This window comes from Silurus meridionalis, chromosome 10, assembly GCF_014805685.1.
Source record: "Silurus meridionalis isolate SWU-2019-XX chromosome 10, ASM1480568v1, whole genome shotgun sequence".
Classification (NCBI taxonomy): Eukaryota; Metazoa; Chordata; class Actinopteri; order Siluriformes; family Siluridae; genus Silurus; species Silurus meridionalis.
The window spans coordinates 15,850,903-15,875,272 of NC_060893.1; the positions used below are offsets into that span (position 1 = coordinate 15,850,903).

Here is a 24,370-nt window from a genome sequence, read left to right on the forward strand (position 1 = left end):
TTCCCTGTCTGCCAGACAACCAGTCCGCTTCTGGGCCATACTAAGATGTAAACCAGTCATCAACAGTGGTGAGAATTGTCATTTCAGAATAAAATTCACAAAAATCACAAAGATAAGTCACAAAAGTTCTGTAATCAAGATTAAAGATCAACCTTTATCAAACTAAAGGAAACAGCAATGTGTGGAGAAAGCAAAGCTCTGCCCATGATCCAAAACATACAGCTTCATAATGCAAAAAAACATGACCCAAACAAATTACTTTAACCCAATTGAACAGTATTTCATATCCAAAAGAGGAAGGTTACGCAACCCAATATTAAGTGTTAGACAACCTGATACTTTTGCTTACATAAAATTAGGGTAGTTTACCACCAAAGGTGTCAAGTTGTTTAGAAGTCTTTATAAGGTCCAGAATCTCTTTTTTATTTTTATAATTTGGACACAAATATTTACAGTATCTGGCAAAAACAAAACAATTGCCACTAACTAAATTATTCACACCTTGGGGGCAATTTATCTTCACCAATCCAACTTCTAGCATGTTTTTAAAAGATGGGAGGAATTTCATGCAGACATACAGAGAACATGAATGGATGTACGAGATGTATATGTTACTGTCTGTGGAGATTTAAAACATTCCCTCTATTTCTCTGTGGGAGCTAAGTGTGAAAGTTTGGGTGTACATGGTGTCCTGTAACAGAGTGATATCTCATTCTTGGTAAACTGGCAATTTTGTGCTTGGATTAGTGACTACTGAAGATTGAATGAATAAAACATGTTAGAATTCTGCAGGTGTGAGGCCACACCAGTGGTTTTGCAGCTTATAATGTTTCAGAGATTCTGCAAATAAGTCTGGGGTTCGGAAGAAATTCAACCTTCATTTATGTTTCATTCTTTTGGTTGCAAATGCGTTAGCTATTTAGCTTGTTTTACAGCCTATGGAGCCAAATTAAACTCTTGTTTCAAGATTTCTCATAAACATAAACGACGTAGGAGTGCATACAGCTTCTCTATGAGGTCTTTGTGACAGCTTTAAATTGAAAACAGCAGTCAGAACTTATGGAGTTCATCACAAAACGCTCTTCATGATTCAATAAACACAAACAGGAGGCCTTATCCTAAAAGCTTGTGTTTTGGGCCTTCGGGGTTTGGAGGGGCATGGGCCCTCACTGAGCCTCAACAGATGCCGTGTTCTGGCACACAAGAGTCCTCTTTCTTGGCTTGTGACTGTTTGTATTGTATGTGAGTGAAGTAAGAACTGAAAAGTCCAGTGCAAGTAGTCACACTATCTTGAAATGCACACAGGTTCCATCACAAATTTGCCAGATAAGATCTCAAGTGCAAAAGAGCGTAAAAGTGTGCTGTAATGTATCAAACCTACATATCAAGTGCAGCTGTCCCTAAAGGACATTTAAGCATGACTTGACCTAAAAGACACATTTGATATACAAAGTGACTGACAAAGAAGGAAATATTTATGGTTAAGTCATGTATTACTGTACAGCTCATTTACCAGCACTATGCTTGTAATGGATTCTGTTTCACTCTGGATAGCAGTTCACATTGAATGAATAATTGTGTATATAAATGAAGCTGCCAGACTTAATAAAAGCATGTTCTATTAAGGTGCATGACTGGAAGAGGCCAGTAAATGGCCACATGGCTTTTTGGAAGCATAAACAGTATTTCATGAATAATTCAGCAACCTTCAGGAATGCATGACAAATTATAAACTATCATTACATTAACAGAAAAAGGGATACAACTCATTGTGTGTCAGAGATTAAACATAATACATTGTGTATATGTGTGTAATAGTTTGTGTATATGTGTGAGTCCTTGTCTCTAAACAGTCCAGACCTAAATGACCAGAAATGTGCTCAGTCAACTTGATTATGAGACACATAAGGCATTAGCACATTAATTCCATGTTCCTTTTTAGTCACTGTTTCTGCAGGTTAAGACGGTCATGAAAACAGGTTAAGATGGGCTTGAAAAAAATCATGAGTCAACAACTATAACCCAGAGCCCAGAACAGCATGTTTACTAATGAGACCTGAATCCACAAAATGTGTTATAATTTCACACAAAAACTAACCATACTTAAGATAGCTTTATTATGTGTATCTAAATTAAGTAATTTAAATATGTATTTTGCAGAATTTAAGGAGGCAAATGTTGCCATAATAGGCCTTTCACAAAAACGGTTGTGATAGTCATTTATTTTTGGTTGTTTTGAATTTCTGTGTTACATTCTTTCTCTCACACTATCTAAGTGTGAACACTTAGAACACCTAGTCTTCACAAGTAAAGAATGCAGAACTATAAGCTTAAAGCATTACATCTGAGATGTGCACTAGTAATACATCTTTTAAATGACTGGTTAGTGTATTAATTTAAATCTGAATATAGCTTGATTATTGAAAAGACATTCTAACAAATCACAATATGATTATTTAATTACAGTAAATAATGTAAAATGTTATTGTTTTTTAAGACTTAAGACTTACAAAACTAATCAATAAAGCTCTATCTTACATAAACTGAAGTTGAAACATGGTACAAAGTAAATCAATTCAGATTACACTCACATGTCTTCAATAAGAGTGATTACCTTTTGGTGGAGTGCCTTTTCCCTGGAGGCATTAGAGCCTCTGCCAATTTTTAATAGGTGAGAGTGAAAATGTAGCACAGAGCTAACCTTCATCCTAAAATGCTTTAACAAAATGTAAAGAACCCGAGACATTTCTCTTATATAAGGAAACCATTTATTTGCTTGGAGACTTGCATGGGTTTTGAGAAAATTCCAGTTTGGTTTGTAATCAAGGAAATTCACGGTTTATAAATTCTTTCAAAGCAGCCGTTTATGGGTGTGGTGTTTCTGTGTATATATATATATATATATATATATATATATATATATATATATATATATATATATATATATATATATATATATGCATGCACTTTTTTATGAGATCAACTTTTGTAATGAATAGCAGTTAGAATTAAAAAGCATTCAGTATAATTCAATACACTGTATCACTGTATCATGTGGCCATCAAGGGATAATTGCCAATGCAGATGCTTATAATTATTAAATAAAACCCTCTAGCATGGGTAATATTGTGTTTCATTCTTAGAAATGTGGTATAAAAAAGGATTAGGCAAATGTCATCATTTACAGGTTGGGTACATAAAACTTGTTGAAGTAACTCATTTCAATGCAATGGCTCATTACCACAGTTGCATAACACATGGTCTTTTGTGTCTTAAATCCAATTTCCTGAGTTAGCAGTGCCTACAGTTACAGAAACAGAGGGCACATGAAAAGAGATAATTAGACGAGGGGCCTGTAAAGTTGGAAGCATAGTGTGGGGCAGATGTTGGACTTGGCAAAAGCCGAACTATGTTACTCACTGCTCACTGCATGCTTCTACTAATGTACATTCTTTTATCAACGCCAGCACAGCGTATAAACTGCCACACCTCTCACTCTGTCTCAAATTATTAAAATGTTTCCATCTTATATGTCTAATCAGCAACAGTGTTTAGAGAAAGGGTTATATTTCACAGAATGGACAATTTGCACTCTCTGTGAGCATCAGTAGATGAAAGCAGGAGTATGAAAGATTTTTTATTTAGAAAAAAAAGAGAGAAAAAATATTTTACCTCCTTGATTTTATGACCTACATTCCCTCAGTCTAAATGTGTCTCTATGTGTATACGCATCCTTATTTATACATTCATTTGCAATGTGTTTTGCTGTATGTGTGCGCCATTTTAGCACATGACACATCAAAGACCAGAGTGAAAGTAGGTTTTGCTAGGTAACCACAGGAAGTGGAACCAGTGAAGGCAGCAGTTGAGCAAAAGAAAACAGGGTTGAAGCATGGGGTCTGTTTAGGGGAGCAAATAAATAGACATGAGAGAGGAGAGGGACAGTTTGGGTGGATAGGTTGCCTCTGCCATGTGGTCATTAATTAACTGGTGATTATTTGCAACCAAATTTTCATATGATCTTAAATCTTAAATTAATACTTTTCAAGTTTTTAATATTTTATTTTATTTTTTTACTGCATTTAACAGACGCGCGTATCCAGAGCGACTTACAACTGAGCAGTTGAGGAATAAGGGCCTTTCTCAGGGGCCCAACAGTAGCAGCTTGGTGGTGTTGGGATTTGAATGTATGACCTTCTGATCCAGAGTCCAATCAACATGTGCATGAACAAAAATGGATGCTTTATGTAAATGTATGTTTATTATTAGTGAAACAGTACTGAACATAGAGCATGAAGACTAAATATTTTTTGTAAATCTTTTAAAGTAATTATAGTTTTTGAATTACTTAAATCATCAGGACACCAAACAGAACTTTTGCTATGTTTTCACCAAATGGTTTAATTGCCAGATGTGTGCATCATGGTGAAATTTAGTGCTTGATTTGAGACTCATTAAAACATCATTAAAAAGATGTTTAGTGATTACAAATCATTTTTTTTTTTTTTTTTGCTGGAGGTTTATTTTTATGTCTGAGTAAAGAAAGGACATTGTAAATAAATGTGTTGAGTTGAAGGTTTAATTTCAGCTCTTTTATATTTATTTATTTATGTTTAATAAAAATTATCAAACAGAAATGAAAGCTGCAATAATCGCTCACTAATAAAATTATTGCAGTTAAAATAAATTCGCGTTAACGCGTTATTATCGTGTTCATTTTGACAGGGCTGGCACAGTGGTACAGTGGTACAGCTCCAGGGTTGACTGGTTTAACCCTGAGCTCAGGTTACTTTCAGTATGGATTTCTTCCTGTGTTCATAATGTTTTTTTTTTTTGGTTTAACAAGTTCCCTGACCTCCCAAAATCATGCTGGTAGGTGGATTGGCAACTCTAAGTTGTCCCCAGGTGTTTGCACATAGTGCCCTGTGATAAACTGGCATACAGACTGTATTCCCACCTCATGCCCAGTGTTCCTGGCATCCACTGTGACCCTTACCGTCACAAAGCAGTTTATGTTCTTATTGCTTATTTTTATGAAGGATGTATCTATATGTCTGTAGATAAAGAAAGCTTCATAAAAACAAACAAATAAACAAAAAAAAATTTTTTAAATGTCATGCCAAATATTGGCTCATTTTGGATTTCATGAGAGCTACATATTCCAAAAAAGTTAGGACAGGTAGCAATAAGAGGCCGGAAAAGTTAAATGTACATATAAGGAACAGCAGGAGGACAGTTGGCAACATGACTGGGTATAAAAAAAACCTCTCAGAGTGACAATGTCTCTCAGAAGTCAAGATGGGCAGAGGACCACCAATCCTCTGGTCGAAAAATAGTGGAGCAATATCAGAAAGGAGTTTCTCAGAAAAAAATTGCAAAGAGTTTAAAGTTGTCATCATCTACAGTGCATAATAACATCCAAAGATTCAGGGAATCTGAAACAATCTCTGTGCATAAGGGTCAAGGCTGGAAAACCATACTGGATACCAATGATCTTCAGGCCCTTAGACGGCACTGCATCACATACAGGAATGCTACTGTAATGGAAATCACAACATGGGCTCAGGAATACTTCCAGAAAGCATTTAGCCGTTGCCGGCTAAAACTCTATAGGTAAAAAAAAGAAGCCATATCTAAACATGATCCAGAAGCAGAGTTTTCTCTGGGCCAAGGCTCATTTAAAATGGACTGTGGCAAAGTGGAAAACTGTTCTGTGGTCAGATGAATCAAAATTTGAAGTTCTTTTTGGAAAACTGGGACGCCATGTCATCCGGACTAAAGAGGATAAGGACAACCCAAGTTGTTATCAGCACTCAGTTCAGAAACCTGCATTTCCGATGGTATGGGGTTGCATGAGTGCGTGTGGCATGGGCAGCTTATACATCTAGAAAGGCAACATCAATGCTGAAAGGTATATCCAAGTTCTAGAACAACATAAGCTCCCATCCAGATGTCGTCTCTTTCAGGGAAGACATTGCATTTTCCAACATGACAATGCCAGACCACATACTGCATCAATTACAACATCATAGCTGCGTAGATTTGAATGGAGAGCTATCCAGGCTAATGCAAGTAAATTATGGCGTGCCGCAAGGTTCAGTTCTAGGACCCCTGCTCTTCACAATATACATGCTTCCGTTAGGAAATATTATTAGAAGGCATGGAATTAGCTTCCATTGTTATGCTGATGATACTCAGCTATATATTTCATCTAAACCAGGCGATACAGCTCAATTAACCCGGATGACTGAGTGTGTTAAGGAACTAAGAGATTGGATGACCCATAACTTTCTACTTTTAAATTCTGATAAGACTGAGATTTTGCTCATCGGCCCAAAAACTGGTATACAGACGCTCCAGCATCTCAACCTGCATTTAGACGGATGTTCTGTAACCACTAGTTCAACGGTAAAAGACCTGGGTGTTATTTTAGACAGCGACTTGTCTTTCAAAAATCACATCAATCAGGTTACAAAACAGCCTTCTTTCACCTTAGAAATATTTCTAAGCTAAGAAATATGTTGTCTATATCCGATGCAGAGAAGCTCGTCCATGCGTTTATGACCTCCAGAATAGACTACTGTAATGCGTTACTAGGTGGATGTCCTGCTTCATTAATAAACAAGCTTCAGTTAGTCCAGAATGCAGCAGCCAGAGTTCTTACAAGGTCAAAAAAATATGATCACATAACCCCGATCTTATCGTCCCTACATTGGCTTCCTGTTAAGTTTGAATAGACTACAAACTATTACTTCTCACTTATAAAGCACTAAATGGTTTGGCTCCGTGTATCTATCCAGTCTTTTAACACGCTACAATCCGCCACGCCCCTGAGATCTCAAAACTCTGGGCTTCTAGTAGTTCCTAGAATAGCAAAGTCCACTAAAGGTGGTAGAGCATTTTCACATTTAGCTCCTAAACTCTGGAATAGTCTTCCTGACGGTGTTCGGGGCTCAGACACACTCACCCAATTTAAGTGTAGATTAAAACGTATCTTTTAGCAAAGCCTACACATAACACACATCACATCATAACCTTGTGCTCCAGAACATCTGATCACATGCACATTATCAACTTGTGCTGTTAATATCATGAACAGCAGCTACGCTAATTCCTCTCCACTGCTTCTCTTTCTCTCCCCATCCCGAGGCATCCTGAGGTTGCTCCAGCTCCAGTCACCTCCCACCTCGTGATGATTACGGACCTTTAAAGAAGTAGATGCCGAACTCACAAACATCCTGAACCATCTAGAGACGTACCAGTGCCATTTGGATCCCGCTACATGTGTGGAGTTTTGACATTGGACCTCCTGGAGTGTTTAAAGGCTCTGGCATGGAGAAGCTGATGCTGGATCTGTGGTGATCACAAATGCTGAGCTTATAAAACTCGGAGCTACTAACCATATAGACTGTTTAAGACTGCAGAAAGAACATTACTTATAATCTTATACTCCAGTAATCATGTTAGTTCTCACTCTCCAGTGTTCTGTATTGTTGAAAGATTTATGATCAAACTCTTGATGTCACCCAGATGAGGATGGGTTCCCCTTTTGAGTCTGGTTCCTCTCAAGGTTTCTTCCTCATAACATCTAAGGGAGTTTTTCCTTGCCACAGTCGCCACGGCTTGCTCATCAGGGACAAATGCACACCATTCACCATCACTGTTGATTTGTGTAAAGCTGCTTTGAGACAATGTCTGTTGTGAAAAGCGCTATACAAATAAACTTGACTTGACTTGACTTGACTAGAAGAAGGATTCGGGTACTGAAATGGCCAGCCTGCAGTCCAGATCTTTCACCCATAGAAAACATTTGGTGCATCATGAAGAGGAAGATGCGACAAAGAAGACCTAAGACAGTTGAGCAACTAGAAGCCTGTATTAGACAAAAATGGGACAACATTCCTATTCCTAAACTTCAGCAACTTGTCTCCTCAGTCCCCAGATGTTTGCAGACGGTAATAAAAAGAAGAGGGGATGCCACACAGTGGTAAACATGGCCTTGTCCCAACTTTTTTGAGACGTGTTGATGCCATTAAATTTAAAATCAACTTATTTTTCCCTTAAAACTATACATTTTCTCAGTTTAAACATTTGATATGTCATCTATGTTGTATTCTGAATAAAATATTGGCATTCTGTTTTTATTCACAATTTGTACAGTGTCCCAACTTTTTTGGAATCTGGTTCGTGTATGTGTATATATGGGTGGCTGTGCAGAAAGTGTGCAATCAAAAGGTGATTTTGGCTGTTATGACATTTAGAGCAGTAAAGTTTTGAGCATTGAGCCTCAGCGTTTAATCCATGGGGAAACAAAAACACATTTACCAGTGTAACATGATCTATTCAGGCATACTCAGTGCAAACACTACAGGCCAGGCAGCAGTGAAACGCCTGATTCAATACCCAGGCGAATCCAAGTCAAGTCAAGTCAAGTGGCTTTTATTGTCATTTTTACTATACACAGTGGTACACAGTACACAGTAAAAACGAAACAACGTTCCTCCGGAACCCTGGTGCTACACTAAACAACAAAACAACATAAAGTGCATCGAGTGCAGCCTGGTGCAAACAGTGCAAACAAAAGAACAGTACAGACAGACAGAGTGCAGACAGACAACACAAGACAAGACAAAAGACAAAAACCAAGTATAGCGCCGACTAGTAAACCTACTGTATACTTACATATACAGTACTGTGTGAGGTGAATGTAAAAACTATACCCAGGAGAAAGTATAAACAGAACAGAGCAATGTAGTGCAAAAAAGACAGCAGCAAGGAGGTGCAAAGACAGCATGTAAACATTATACTGTAGTATAAAAGGTGCAAAACAGCATGTAAACATCCTATCATTCTTTAAGTGTAAATGAGTGAATATTGCTGAAGATGGACAGGTATGAACTTTATAGACAGGTATGAATTATGCACACACACACACACACACACACACACACACACACACACACACACACACACACAAACCAAGCTGCATAAAAATAATTAAAGAAAACATTAAAAACAGTTTGAGATTATGTGCCTAACGTGTGAATTTATATCTGCGCTATATTAATGAGGCGAGACTGAACTTGTTTTGCCTCATCTGAACATTTCCTGGTGTTTTGTTTGGAAAAAGGCCTATTTTCTTTCCAAAACCCTGAATAGAGCTCTTTTACTGCTCTGACCTCCATGGCCATACAGCACCACCCCTTAGGTGATCCATCTGAGCAATCACTGCATCACACTCCCCAACCCCCCACACATATGTGTACACACACACACACACACACACACACACACACACACACACACACACACACACACTCCAGTACTTTAAACACCACCTATTACCACCTCTCCTCAAACACTATACCAATACCATTACTTACTAATGCCAAACACAACCCAACTGGGCCAACACCACCTATCAAGACCACACACAACCACCTGAAACACACACTGCTGAGAGCAATCACGTACACCATTACCATACCACACCAGCAAGTACACACACCAGCATCTAACCAAAAACCATTCAAGTATATCGCATCTGTGACTGTAAAACATTTTACACAAATGTATATTTGAGCTTATATAAATACCAACTGTACGAAGTTTATGCTCTTGTGAGCTTAAAGATATTTAACAGCTATAGAACCTACAGAAACCTAAAATTACACATAATTTTACAGAAGTCTGCATAATGTACATAAACATATTCCCTGTCCCCTAACACACACACAAAACAAACTTTAACACTTTTACTTGGAATGGCGAGAAAGCTGAAGTAACATGATCCAAGTGATTGCAAAATAGGACATATTAGCCATGCGCACGCTGCAGAGCACCCAAATATGCAATCTGAACAATAAAAACACAGAAATTAAACTGATTTATAATCAGTATTATGGCTGGGCCGGATGCCTAAGATAGAAATGTATCAAAATGACCATAAAATATGAATTCCTTTTTAGTATTTGCTTTATTGTAGTCAGAGCTGTGGTGTCTGTCCCCAGGGACACTAACCGGGAAGATATATATTTTGAATGGGGTCTGATGCTTGGGGGACAAAGATGTAGAAAGATTAGCAGGTGGAACATTCAGCAACTTCAAATCATGTGTGGAACAAAGGAAATGTTACTTACAGTTTATCTTCACTCATAAATCTATCGAACAGTCTACTAACAGGTGGTACAGTACTATAGAACACACTTTTTTCTTAGACTCTCTAATGAGGTTTTATGTGGCTTTTATGTGTGTGTGTGTGTGTGTGTGTGTGTGTGTGTGTGTGTGTCAGCTCGACATGTAATTAAGTGTACTTTAATAGGGATATATTCTTAGAAAAAATGGGTTAAATATAAAACCATGCATCTATTACAGTAAAACCATAAAACCCCAAAAGAAACCAGTGCAAACCTTTTCCTATAAAGGGCCAAAAATCAAACTTGCTTATAAATGTTGCATTATACCAAACTTTATATCTATTTATAACTATTATACCAAACTTTGTAGTAAAAATGACAGTTGCAGTGGTTCCTCTCATTTATGATTTTGTAATCTAAAATAAATAAATAAATAAATATTTTCTTCTTCTCATATATGGCATGGCAGGTCAAGTCAATGATGACCATGGGCTCGCTTTAGCTTGAAAAAATTCAGTAATTTTAATTCATGGGTGGAAAAGGGAAAATGTTACCCACAGTTTGTTCTGTCTTATTGTCATTGAAGCATGTTTTTGATATTCTGAATAGTGTTTTAACTAAAGTGTGCATCTAAAAACATTTCCCCCAGATTTTTATCGCTATTGTAGATTTCAATCTTTATTCACGTGATGTGATGCTTTTCATTCATATAATCAAGGTTTTAGTTTCTCTTTTGATCCACTCTCTCTCTCTTTTTCTCTCTCTCACACACACACACACACACACACACACACACACACACACACACACACTCTCACTCAAGAAACTACATTTCCCACAATGCAAGATCAGCGCTCCACGTACGCCGACAAATGACGTCACTAGGTCGAAGGTGAAATCCAGCATGGTGATGCTAGGGGAAAGCTAACAGAAGCATGCGAATGCGTCAAAGTTAATGAAATTTGTATTTTTGTTTGGTTCTTTTGGGAAACATGACGTCAAAAGACAACAGCTCTTCGGAGCATGCGCTAATCAATTTGATTTATCGGCATTTAAAGGAGAATGGATACAAGAAAGCTGCCAGCGCGCTCAAAAAACATGATCCTCAGGTCACTCAAGTTTACGTTCTGTGTCTCTTTATGTCAGTAAATGTAAGAAACGCTTTAATGTTCGTATTGCTTCGGATGTTGCAGGCGTCTGTGCATCACACTTGGGCATAGTGTTGCATTAAACTTAACAGGCGACAGGAGACCTTACACACATTTACGCGCGCGCTCGTGTGTGTGTGTATCCGTGTATCCGCTCAGACGGATCTCCCTGTTTGTCAGGTCTCATCATGTAGTTTACAGTTTATTAGACATGTGGCCCACCTCGTCCTGAAAATCTAAATTGTTGTTCCCTGCTCTAATGCATCTACTTTAACTACTCAGTTAATGAATAAACCCTGTCCTGATGTTGAGTGGGTGTGTTGTGTCCGGGTCAGGGCTGGGTCCTCTTCCGGGTTGGGCCGGGGTCAGGGCTAGGTCCTCTTCCGGGTTGGGCCCGAGTCAGGGCTGGGTCCTGGTCCGGTTCAGGGCTGGGTTCTGGTCCGGTTCAGGGCTGGGTCCTGGTCCGGTTCAGGGTTGGGCCCGGGTCAGGGTTGGGCCCCTGTGGTGTAACTTGTGTTTTAAGTTAGTGTTATGTACATATAGCTATAACTAAGCTAACTCCAACTTTATTTACTGTCATAGATTACAACTTGACGTTCTACTAATTTATTATAAAGTACAGACAGAGCACTTAAGTAGGTAGACTTAATTTTTGTTGCTGTAATGATGATATGTACTTTGTATGTTGTAGACTAGTTGTATGGTGTGTTCTAATACAATGTAAACTTTAATATTGTGCTTGCCAACATCTGGCCAGATGAAAATTAGGGCTCTGGCTTATTTACAGTACACTTGATACTGCACACTCTTTGGCAAATAAATGAGCAGGTGCAAAAGTAAAGTAGAAAGGTATATTATTTCATCAGCAAGGCTTTAAGTGAATGTGTGCATTTACATACTTGTTAAAACCAAAACTCTAGTCTTTGCATGATGTTTAGAGTAATTCAGAGCTATAACCACTGAAGCGCTGCTGCCCACTGCTGCCCAGATGATGCCCATTGCTGCTCACCTGCCACCCATCTGCTCGAAAAAGTTTATTTCACTTTGATGACACTCTGTCCACTAAAACAGAGCAGTGTGTTATAAATAAAAGGTTCATGTTTAACCAAAATATGTGTTATGCCCTGCCACCAAGTAGTTGAGGCATTGTGTTTTTGTGTTGTCTGTACAGCTGCCCATCCAAGTCAATCATTAGTGCAAAATCTTAACATTGATTGGTTAAATGTATGTAGGTCTTGTAGGGAGTGATGAAAGCAACCATCGGATGATGATATTATATTTGTAATCGATCCATAAATAGTCACAGTTGCATCAAGGTCAATTATCTGAAAATTATTTTAGTACTTTTCTTCAAAGATAAAGCCTATTCGGAATCTTTTTCTTCTTCTTCTTCTTTCGGCTGCTCCCATTAGGGGTCGCCACAGCGGATCATCCTTCTCCATACCCCTCTGTTCTCTACATCTGCCTCTTTTAACCCATTCAGATTCGTGATCCGCATAATTGATTTGGCACATGTTATACGCTGGATGGCCTTCCTAACACAACTCTCCCCATTTATCTGGGCTTGGGACCAGCACTAAGAGTGCACTGGCTTGTGCAACCCTAATGGCTGGGTTAATTTTTTGCATGAATAAATGGGGGAAAAAAAAGTGCTTGACTTGTGGATGGAGACGTCCCTGTTTATACTGTTGGAATCTAATTAGGGTTTCAGTATAAAGTCTACTAAAAAAACCCAAAAATAATCAGTTTGTTTGTAACATCATTGTAATTAGGGATAGAAGTGAATATGGAAAATGCAAGGTGTTTAAAAATGTAGGGGTAAATGGGAGTATTTTATATTTTAAATGATAAAAGTAAACTTGTACTTAAGTATACCTTTATACTTAATTTTGTACTTAAAATACATTTACATGTATTCCTTACACTCTAACCATTTTCCCTGCCACTGTATCATGTTTATGTACATTGTGTATGTGACATATTCAGCTTGTCCTAATTGTTGATATAGGCAAATATGACTCTTTCCATTTGTTACACAATATTTTGAGGAAAACTGTTTGGAAAAACCAACACATTTTGATCTGCTTAAAAAAAATGCTAACTGATTTAATAAATAAAACTGATTTTGGTACCTTTGTCTCTTTTTCCTAACATTGTAGGTAAAAACTACGACCGTGAAAGTGTCACTCGGTGATATATTCGAGAAATGGACGAGGTAAGAGACTGTTTGAATACAGTCAGTCTTGACACAGTGAATATGAATGGGTATTGAAACCCAGTGCAGTGCTTATGTTATGAAATGAATAACATTTTTATCTTTTGCAGTGAGAAAAGGAAGAGTGACAAACACAATTATTTGTGTACAAGTTCAGGTATGAAACATTAACATTTAAATGGATTTATTTAACACACCGTTTAATCATAAGCTACTAGCTAAAGAGATGGAGTTCAACAAAAAGCAGCTGTAGGATGAACAGAGAGATCTTCACCTCATCTATGTAGTTCTCCACACTAAGCTCTATATATTAAGGAACACTCTGTATTTGACAGGTATAATGATAAAGCATATTGTTCTCAACTGTATAACACATTAGGCTATTCTATCAAGTAGTTTCTTCTTTAACCTCTTTAATCCTCCTCTTGCCTCTAATATTTAAGAGATTCCAGTCTGACCACAGTGGCCATTTACCATATAGGACTATATGGCTCAGGCCTGCTTTGAAAAAGGTGGATATTTGTGTCCATATAATCATGTAAAAAGATCTGTGTAGAAATAAAGCATACAATTAGTTTTGTACCATTTCATCCTGGTAATGTAAACCTAGCCAGAAGAAACATCTGGAACCTGAAAATGTAATGCTACAAACATCATCAAATCGTCTTTGGAATTTTTGGAGGACAACAATAAAATATTTAAAGCAAATCCCTTCCACCTGGGTTGAGGTTCAGTAGCACTGTCAAACTGTTCATGAACTCAAAAGCAGGAACAGGCTCGAAGCACCTTTCTTTACGGCCTTATTTTTTCCTGAAATACACAGCCCTTCACAAAGGCAGGCCTGAAGACCAGCATCTTTGCGTCAGGATATAGATGCTGCTTATGGATAGAGAGATAAAATTAACACAGTGTAACAATGTCAAATGGCTTATTCTGCTATTTTGCAAGTTCTCCCACTTAGAAATCATGGAGGGGTCTGAAATTGTCATCGTAGGTGCATGTCTACTGTTTTTTTTTTCTAAAAAAAAAAAAAATCCAGAAATCACAATGTATGATTTTTAAACTATTTATTTGTATGATACAGCTGCAAAAAGTATTTGAACACCTGTCTATCAGATAGAATTCTGACCCTCAAAGAGCTGTTAGTCTGCCTTTAAAATGTCCACCTCCACTACATTTATTATCCTAAATTAGATGCACCTGTTTGAGGTCGTTAGCTGCATAAAGACACCTGTCCACCCCATACAATCAGTAAGAATCCAACTACTAACATGGCCAAGACCAAAGAGCTGTCCAAAGACACTAGAGACAAAATTGTACACCTCCACAAGGCTGGAAAGGGCTACGAGGAAATTGCCAAGCAGCTTGGTGAAAAAAGGTCCACTGTTGGAGCAATCCTTAGAAAATGGAAGAAGCTAAACATATGTCAATCTCCCTCGGACTGGGGCTCCATGCAAGATCTCACCTCGTGGGGTCTCAATGATCCTGAGGAAGGTGAGAAATCAGCCCAGAACTACACGGGAGGAGCTGATCAATGACCTGAAAAGAGCTGGGACCACCGTTTCCAAGGTTACTGTTGGTAATACACTAAGGCGTCATGTTTGAAATCATGCATGGCACGGAAGGTTCCCCTGCTTAAACCAGCACATGTCCAGGCACGTCTTAAGTTTGCCAATGACCATTTGAATGATCCAGAGGAGTCATGGGAGAAAGTCGTGGTCAGATAAGACCAAAATAGAACTTTTGGGTCATAATTCCACTAAGCGTGTTTGGAGGAAGAAGAATGATGAGTACCATCCAAGAACACCATCCCTACTGTGAAGCATGGGGTGGTAGCATCATCTTTGGGGTGTTTTTCTGCACATGGGACAGGGGGCTGCACTGTATTAAGGAGAGGATGACCGGGGCCATGTATTGCGAGATTTTGGGGAACAACCTCCTTCCCTCAGTTAGAGCATTGAAGATGGGTCGAAGCTGGGTCTTCCAACATGACAATGACCCGAAGCACACAGCCAGGATAACCAAGGAGTGGCTCTGTAAGAAGCATATCAAGGTTCTGGTGTGGCCTAGCCCGTCTCCAGACCTAAACCCAATAGAGAATATTTGGAGGGAGCTCAAACTCCGTGTTTCTCAGCGACAGGCCAGAAACCTGACTGATCTAGAGAAGATCTGTGTGGAGGAGTGGGCCAAAATCCCTCCTGCAGTGTGTGCAAACCTGGTGAAAAACTACAGGAAACGTTTGACCTCTGTAATTGCAAACAAAGGCTACTGTACCAAATATTAACATTGACTTTATTAGGTGTTCAAATACTTATTTGCAGCTGTATCATACAAATAAATAGATTAAAAATCATACATTGTGATTTCTGGATTTATTTTTTTTTTAGATTATGTCTCTCACAGTGGACATGCACCTACGATGACAATTTCAGATCCCTTCATGATTTCACAAAATATTTTACATTTCATATTTTGCTTATTATAACTATATAAAACACTAATTTAAAGAATTTATGTATAAAAGTGTAGTTTAAAAATGCAAAGGCCACATATTCAGTTCAACTATTTCTAATCTTGACATTTTAAAGCTTATAGTGGCTGCTTGTTGAAGAGTGCTGGGTATTTGCAAGCAGCATTTGCAAGGTGAAGCAAATATAAAATAAAATACAACATTGTTTTGACAGTTTTTTGGAAAACAAAAAGACATTTTATTCCTTTGTGAAAATATAAACATCTAGAATATATAATTAAGTTTAATAATTAAATGATGTATGAATAAATTAAATATACAAACATTGAAAACAAGCATTTTAATGTAGTAAAGCCACAGTACATCACATTTGAAAACATATGTTACTGTTGTAGTGGACTAATGCTGTAAAAAAAAGGAACAGCAAACTAACAGGCTTAATAAAAAAAGAAGGAAATATTAGCATGTTTACACAAATGCATAAGCGTTTGCTGAAAACTATAGCAGTGCTAAAAATGTGATTAAAATAGGTTTATTTGTCCTAATAAATATCACAATGTTTTAAAGCTGTAGATGTTAAAAATCAGTTTATCGGTACTACTAGAAGGAATATGAAAACGGAGAACTTGATTCAAGTCATTTTATTTCATATTCTTTATTAAAATGATTTGCTTTGTTATAGGCTGTGTAAGTCGACTGCATTTGGAATTGTAGAGTTGCTCTAAAGCACTTTCAAAGCAATTTTTGGCACCATATCAATGACAAATTTAAGGAAATTCTTGTTTTCATAAGAAAGAAATTTTTTTTTATTGGAACCTGCAAAAAAATTTCAGATAAAATCTCCTTTTAAAATATATTAAGCTTTTGTAGAAAATAATGTCTATTAGAGGAAATATCAGTGCAATGAAATTATAGCATTTTGATCTGATTTACATTAAAGACTGACAAAAGGAAAGAAATCACCAGCATGTTAAAAAATGAGTGTGTAAATCTGCTTTCCAGATGTTCAGAAAGCCATAGAAAGTGCTAGTCTTAAGAAATTAATGTTGAGTTCTTTTTAAAGACAAGAAATTAAATGTTGCTTTCAACAAACCAGGTTATATATTGTGTGTGTGTGTGTGTATGTGTGTCTATTTCGGGTTTTCTGGCACATTGTCTGCATATATATATATATATATATATATATATATATATATATATATATATATATATATATAAAAGTACCATAAGTACCATAAACCTGCTCTACTGGTGCCAAATGTTGTCATATATTGTATAGTGCTTGCATGCACAACCCAAGTCAGCGGATTGTTTTTAGTAATTTGACGTACCGTAAAGTTAATTTGTAGGTTGGGTGTAATTAAGTTTATTATCAGAATTAGGTAATCTTATAGTTTATTCAGCCTGGCAAACCACATTGGCGAGTAAGAATAAACCTTCATTAAATGGAAAAAATAGAAGGCTCAGATAATACAAACTGAAATTATTAGTGGTGTTTTAATCTGCTCAGCATGACCTTTAATTTCTTTTTGATGTGTTTTTTTTTTTTTACTTTTGGTTTTCCTTTTTTAATTTTACCATCACCTCCTTGTTTGTATTGTATCTCTTGTTTTTGTTTCCATCAAGTAGGAAAGTACCACTGTGTAAGATTTATTATCATTGTTTGTTTGATATTGTGCTGAACTGAAACCAACAAAAGACAATTAATCATAATAAGATCCCATTTCCCAGTGACCTTTCTTTTATTATTTGTACTTTTACTGTCATAACAAGAAATGTATCCCTCCTTATTTCTGTTTTTTTTTTCCCTTTTTTTTATATTTTTTATGCAGTGCCTAAACCAGCTGCAAATGCAACACATCACACCAGCTCTGATAAGAAGGTGAAATCCCAGGTATGTCAGCTACACCAATAATTATGGGATGCCCAGTTTTGTACATTGATACAGAATTGCACAACTTTACTCTGACTTCATTTTAGACACAAACTGCAGCAAGAACAACAGAACAAATCTCTACAGGTTCAAGAACAGAAGAAGATTCTGACTCAGACTCCAGTTTGGATGTTGAGAAATGGAAGAGACTGGCTTTACAGCTATCAGGTTAGAAAGAGAAAAGAAGCCATATTATAGACTTAGTGTTTGCTTGGTAGTGTAGTTTTGTGTTCTTTTGAATGTACACTTTCTAGACACTTAATAAGGAACACTTATTCATGCAATAATTCAAACCACCTATCATTAGCCAGCAGTTCACGTCAGACATCAAACCGGGGGAAAAAATGGGATGCAGAAGCATGAGTAACATAGTGCTAGTGTTGCACACGGTTGCAACACTAGCACTAAGTTTTATGATTCGGTCCATGCTGTCATCATTTTATCAAGCACACCTGGCAAGTATATAATATGTAGTGCCCTTTGTTGCCATGCGTTGTGCTAGCACACCTGGACAGGGACCACTACAGCTGAGAGCAATACCAGTACAGTGGTACCTTGACCTACGAGTTTAATTCCTTCCGTGGACGAGCTCATATCTCGATTTGCTCGCACATCAAATCAGTTGTCCCCATTGAAAATACTTAAAATGGCATTATTCCATTCCAGCCTTCAAAATGACACCCTGTTTTATGTTTCATGTTATTAAATTAGGAAAATACATTTCTAAATAACAAATCTTGTTTAAAAACACAATAGAAAGAGTATGTGAAGATATAATAAGGTTTAATTCAGTGTATTTTTTACTTGGAAATGATACGACTTGAGCTAACGAAAACGCCGGGGGGTGGTAGAGGCGATAAGAGGAGGTGGAGGGAAAACTCGTTTTTTACCATCACTCCTGTACACTATGTATCCCTAAACTTAATTTTTTTTACTTTTTCTTCTTTGCTTATCTTAATTTTTGTCACAATCTTCGCCTCTTGGTTTGCTTCACCATCTAGCAGCAGCGTCTCGAGCTCGTTGCTTGCATAACAAAGCAAAAAATCAACCGAGTGACCGCTCGTACCTCGGAAAACTCGTACATTAATGCAATCGTAGGTCAAGGTACCACTGTATTAGATCCATCCTCAGCCCAGAAATTACACTAGTAGTGTAGTAGGACATGTGTGGGGCCAGTACAAGTGTAACAGGATCATGTATGTACTGTTGCTACGGTTTCATTCATTTCGAATGTACACCAAATAATCGAGGCAGTGCAGTGATGGTCTTTTTTATTGATAGATGAAGTAGAGGAGAGGTGAACAAAATACAACAGTCAGCAATTACTTTTTATGTGCAACTATATGGTAGATTTACTTTGTGCTAAATACAATAGCTGCAGAACAAAGCCTATAAATATTGTCATATTGTCTGTCTCCTTGCTGCTTATCCTTTGTGCAGCACCATGATAGTAAAATTATTTTTCATTTCTTAATTATTTTTCATCGTCTGTGATGAGAGGTAATATAGTAATGCCTACACTATATTACAGAAGATTTGGTTAGTCAACTGAGCAATTCTATCACTTTAATGGACAGATGTATACTTGCATATGCTCTTTTTTTAAATTTTTTTTTTATTGTAGATTTTCTTTTTTGTTGCCAGATTCTGATATTGCAAAGATGGATATTATTACAAAGGTCAGTACATCTACTGCCAAGGCTCAGAAGAAGCGAACGCCAGCACAACCTAAAAAAAAACAAGACCAAACAATAGAAAATGGCAAACCTTCACCCAACAAATCAAAAGCTAAAAGCTCCTCCAAAAAATCTGACAAGATTAAAACTCCTTTAAAGCCACCAGCTTCAAGCATTTGTGAATCTGACAAAGTTAAAACTCCTCCTAATAAAGCCATCGTTGCAGAACATAATGTGTCGAGTCCTCAAAGTAAAATGGTTACCAGTCTTTCTGATCAGGTTGCAATCCCTAAGACAGATGTAAGTGATGCACTTTCAGAGTTTAACAAAATTAAGATTAAACGCAAGAAATCGCATAGTCTCTCTGAATCGGATAGCAACAAAACTCCAAGTAAAACAGCTAAAAGTGAGAAAACAGAAGATTTCTTAGAACCTAAACCAACTGATGGTCTACGTAAGAAAAAAAAATCAAAGGCAGATGTTAAAGTTACAAAACCTGAAAGTTTAGAAACAACTTCTAGTTCTACATATCTGGGGGTTTCTATGCAAAAATCTCAGTGTGGTCTAGATTCAGTTGAACTGTCTGAATCAAACAGTTCGGAATGTGTCTCACTTTCTGACCCAGCTGAAACCCCCACTCAGAAATCTAAATCTAAGAAATCCAAGAAATCTAAAGAACCTGGAGATATGGCCATGCCTTCTGAAGAAGGCCAGATCAAGGGTAACAATGAAACATTTCAGAAATCATCTAAGAAAGCGAAGAAAATCTTATTTGAGGAAATTGGGACTGAAAAGCCATCTAAGAAAATAGAAATTGAAGTTGCTACCAGCATCTTAGAACCTCTCAGTTCAGAGACGCCATCCAAAAAGTCTAAAACCAAGAAAGGTTTGGAAGCTAATCATCTTGATTCTCAATCCAAAAAGGATGTTGCAGATGTAACGGAAGTCGAGGGCTCAAGAAACAGCTCTTCAAAACCAGATCATATCGAAAACCTTTCAAAAAAGAGTAAAAGAAAGAGAACTGACAGCTCTGGAGAAAAAGAGACTTCAGAATGGGACAATTCAGAAGTGGCCAATAATCTCGGAAAAAGTTCTGAAGGTCAATGCGAAGAAAGTGTTTCAGCAGTGGAGGAGAATGAAAATCCAGAGCCAAGGAAGAAAAAGAAAAAGAAAAAAGATAAGGAGAAGCAGAAAACTGAGAGTGATGAAAACGCTGAAGATGTTCCACCAACACCACCAGCGGAGGATTTTCCAGATCCCCTGCCGAGCATTCAGAAGAAACATAGTAAGACTTATTTTCAAGTTACTCACTAAAAATTTGTTTGTTGCAAATGACTTCATAATTGGACAATTGTCCTTTATTAAATACCTCTGGGTATGCTTCATGATGTGCAGAGAAGAAAAAACATAAACACAGAGACGAGGAAACGCCAGCCATGCTCACTCCTGCCTCTGAAGAAGACTCTCCAAAAAAGGTAAGACATACATGAGTGAACAATCTCATGAAGCGGCGTGATTCTTTTAAATTTTCCATGTTTTCAAAACATCCCAGTAAGTGTTAAAATATTTGTGTGTGTGTGTGTGTGTGTGTGTGTGTGTGTGTGTGTGTGTGTGTGTGTGTGTGTGTGTGTGTTTAAATCCGTGGTTATATAACTCTAGCAGTAAAAGTAGACATTTATCTGGAGGTCAGCCGGTGATGAGAAGTGATGACCCAGTTATAATGTATTATACAAGTACAGTATAAGTGTGCATGAGCGGTTTGATGGTTGAATGTGTGCGGTGCTGCAGTTTGTGTTGCTCAAGGTGAAATGTTGATCATAACATGCATGGATTTTAAACACAGAGTTACTATTATTTTCTGTCACTCAATGGCAAACTATACATGTTTTACATCAGGCAGACTGTAGGCAGGCATTTGGAATGTAATTAAATTTAAAGGTGGATGATCTTTATTGCGTTCGCATTAGGCACTAGAATAAAAAACCCACTTTGGATGATGACAGTTATGTATAATAAGCCTTTTTTTTAAATATGCAATTATGCACATTTTTTTTTGCATGTTTTATCCTGATTTGGGCTTCAATAATGAGAACACCTCAGTAATAATCAACACTATGTTCTCTTTTTTTTTTATTCAGAAAAAGAAATCTTCAAAGAAGAAGGAACAAGCTGATGTGTAAGAATAGGGTCTAAAAGCATGACCTGATCTATCCTGGGAAGAAGATAGACACATAAATAATAATAAGAAATATTTTTAATGCCATCCTTCATCTGTTTATGATGTTATTGTTTCATGTATCTTAAATGTAATGTTTTAAATGACGATTTTTTTAAATGCTTTTTTTATTATAAGATTGCTATAATACATAGAAATCTTATCATTAAAACATTCAAGTATTTCCTTAATGATGAGTTAGACACTGTTATACACATGATCTGTAATTCTCCTAAATTTTTTTATAAATATAATTTGGTACTTGTGGTGTTGTGTGATCTGATTTGTGCTGATTTCAGAGAAATAATCCCAAAGGTTTATATTTTAGGGCTTGAAATGAACAGTCATTGTAAACTTTTGTTTGTCAAACCAAAAAAAAACGACCGAAACAAAAAAGAAGTTCTCTATTTGAGTTTTCCATCAGTGTGAATCTCTTTTTAAGAGTATTTGTGGTAGCAGTTTGCATGCTTTAAAATGCATTAATACTTTAAAAACAATCATGTTACACTTGATGTGGAACATCATTTCCTGTTATCACTTTGTTATAGTAGCTACAGTCATTCATTGTTTTACCAGTTTCTTTTTTCCTTTACCTCTCTTTATTTAAGTTATTAATTAATACAGTGCGCAGCTTGTCAGGTTACCAAGACACTAATAAGCATAAGCTGTCTGTCCCTTAGTGGCTTACAAAATACTAACACTGAAGACTCCTTACATAAATATTTTAGAAATTCACAGAATTCTTCACCACATCAACATGAAGAAATGTAATATTTTATAGGTAACTTTTTTTTTTATTCAAACTTTGGATTTGATATATTCTTAGATTATGTGATGCAGCTGCTGTTCTCACAAACAAAAGCTTATCAGAATCACTTTACTTATCAGTTCATTAATGCATGGATATAAACTATTTGTATGTCATCATACAGTCATTCTGAAACCATCAGTTATAGACTGATTCACACTGTTTCTCAAGTTTAGTGTTCATTAGTTCTCACAGCATGATGCATTGTCATACTAGAAAAATCACCTGTTAGTGCAGAAAATGAGACTTAGGCTTAGTATCTGAAAATGTGATGTTGAGTTTAGCAATTAGAACAAACATCTACAAATTAGTTCATATTAAAGGACGAGGGGGATCGATGTTAGTATTAAAGGATGGGTGGGATCAATGTTCGGTAAACAAACTAGCGATAACCGGAATTAGATGTTTATTTTCCACTTTGTGACTTCTGATGGAGAAATAGATGATTCATTCATTCTTTAAATGTTCCCATACGGAAATGGAATGAATTATACACCAACCTAGCCAACCTAAAACCTCTTATGAGTAAATAGCCAGGACGAATATGAGTGAAAAAAAAAAACATTTAGAGGAAGGAGACTGATCGACTAACCAATAGAAGCAACAGCTTGCCACAGAACCACAGCAAAACTTGTTTGCATCAACAGTGTGTAGAGTATTAACACACACCCTGACCCTGATAGCAGGCAATATGCATGAGCTTTGGTTGTATGTACAGTAAAATAGGACAGTGAGACCATCATGGAGCGCATCAACTGGGCTGACGAGTTCAAACGTGAATGTTTGTCTATGGAAACAGAGTGCGTCACATTCATATTGAGGTTTTTCCAGGCATTGATATTAGTGCGTATGCATATGTGTGGGCTTTCTGCCATTGAGGTGAAAAGTGCTTCCGTTAAATGTTTTTCTACAAAACTAAGCCCTATAAGCTTTATGAATAAAATGTAAAAAAATTATTCACATACATCCTGACAGAAGCTCCAAATAATGTCCACAAGGATGATTACTTTAATATACAACATATGAAGCATGAGGGGAATCCCCTGCTGTTTAGGGTAGCTGGTCGTGCAGCACGGGTTGATCAACGTTTCCATAGTTGAGGGAAGTTTTGCATCTATCAGATTCTCCGCATACTTTCCATTTTGATGGATTGTATTCACCACTACAGGATATAAACTCCATGGTAGATTATTAAAAAAAAATCACTTTCCAGATAGCAAGATTGCACCCACAGATTTCATTAATAACAATACAGGTCATAACATTTAGAAAATATGATGTGTGAGTTTAATCTATAATTGAAAATGTCACTGCATTCAATTAATTGACTTTACTTAAAAAAAAAAAAAAACGCCTGTTAATTGCACCTCATTCTCTCACATTGCTTCATGTGTTTTTTTTTTTCTTGCTACATTGCATGTGTTGGCCAGATTGCTGTTAAACATTGAATACAAACCAAAACTGACCTTTAGCAGTAATAACTGTAATCTAAAACCCCCACTGCTGCCTTTTCCTTACCCATAGCTCATCATTGTCACATTTCTGTCAAATTAGACCACCATCCCTTTCACTTTTATTCACAGCGTTAGACAAAAGGCCAGGTCTCTTTCAAGTGGAATTTTCAGCTTATTAATAACAGGTTTGCCCAAGTTAACCTTTAAGTGATTCCTTTGATGAACGTGAAAAATGCTTATGAATTTGGCACATTTATTGTCAACTTGACCAAAGAAAATGACAAGATCAAGTGTGTACAGAAAGTCAGTCATTAA

The 24,370-nt window shown here is 36.9% G+C and overlaps 1 protein-coding gene across 1 annotated transcript; it reads left to right on the forward strand.

Moving 5' to 3' along the window:
• The first annotated feature begins 11,008 nt into the window (after window positions 1–11,008).
• Window positions 11,009–22,211, forward strand: tcof1 (treacle ribosome biogenesis factor 1). Its single transcript, XM_046860211.1, has 8 exons — window positions 11,009–11,245; window positions 13,444–13,499; window positions 13,610–13,656; window positions 17,802–17,863; window positions 17,950–18,070; window positions 19,547–20,863; window positions 20,974–21,053; window positions 21,717–22,211. Exons 1-8 carry the CDS (start codon window positions 11,129–11,131, stop codon window positions 21,756–21,758), a joined length of 1,842 nt encoding a protein of 613 aa, XP_046716167.1. The 5' UTR covers window positions 11,009–11,128; the 3' UTR covers window positions 21,759–22,211.
• Window positions 22,212–24,370: the final 2,159 nt, after the last annotated feature.

Excerpts from the sequence above, each read along its gene's own strand:
- tcof1 (XM_046860211.1), top strand. The coding sequence starts at position 11,129 with ATGACGTCAAAAGACAACAGCTCTTCGGAGCATGCGCTAATCAATTTG. Across the intron at positions 18,071-19,546 it reads ACTGGCTTTACAGCTATCAG|ATTCTGATATTGCAAAGATG; the intron begins GTTAGAAAGAGA and ends TTTTGTTGCCAG. Across the intron at positions 20,864-20,973 it reads GAGCATTCAGAAGAAACATA|AGAAGAAAAAACATAAACAC; the intron begins GTAAGACTTATT and ends CATGATGTGCAG.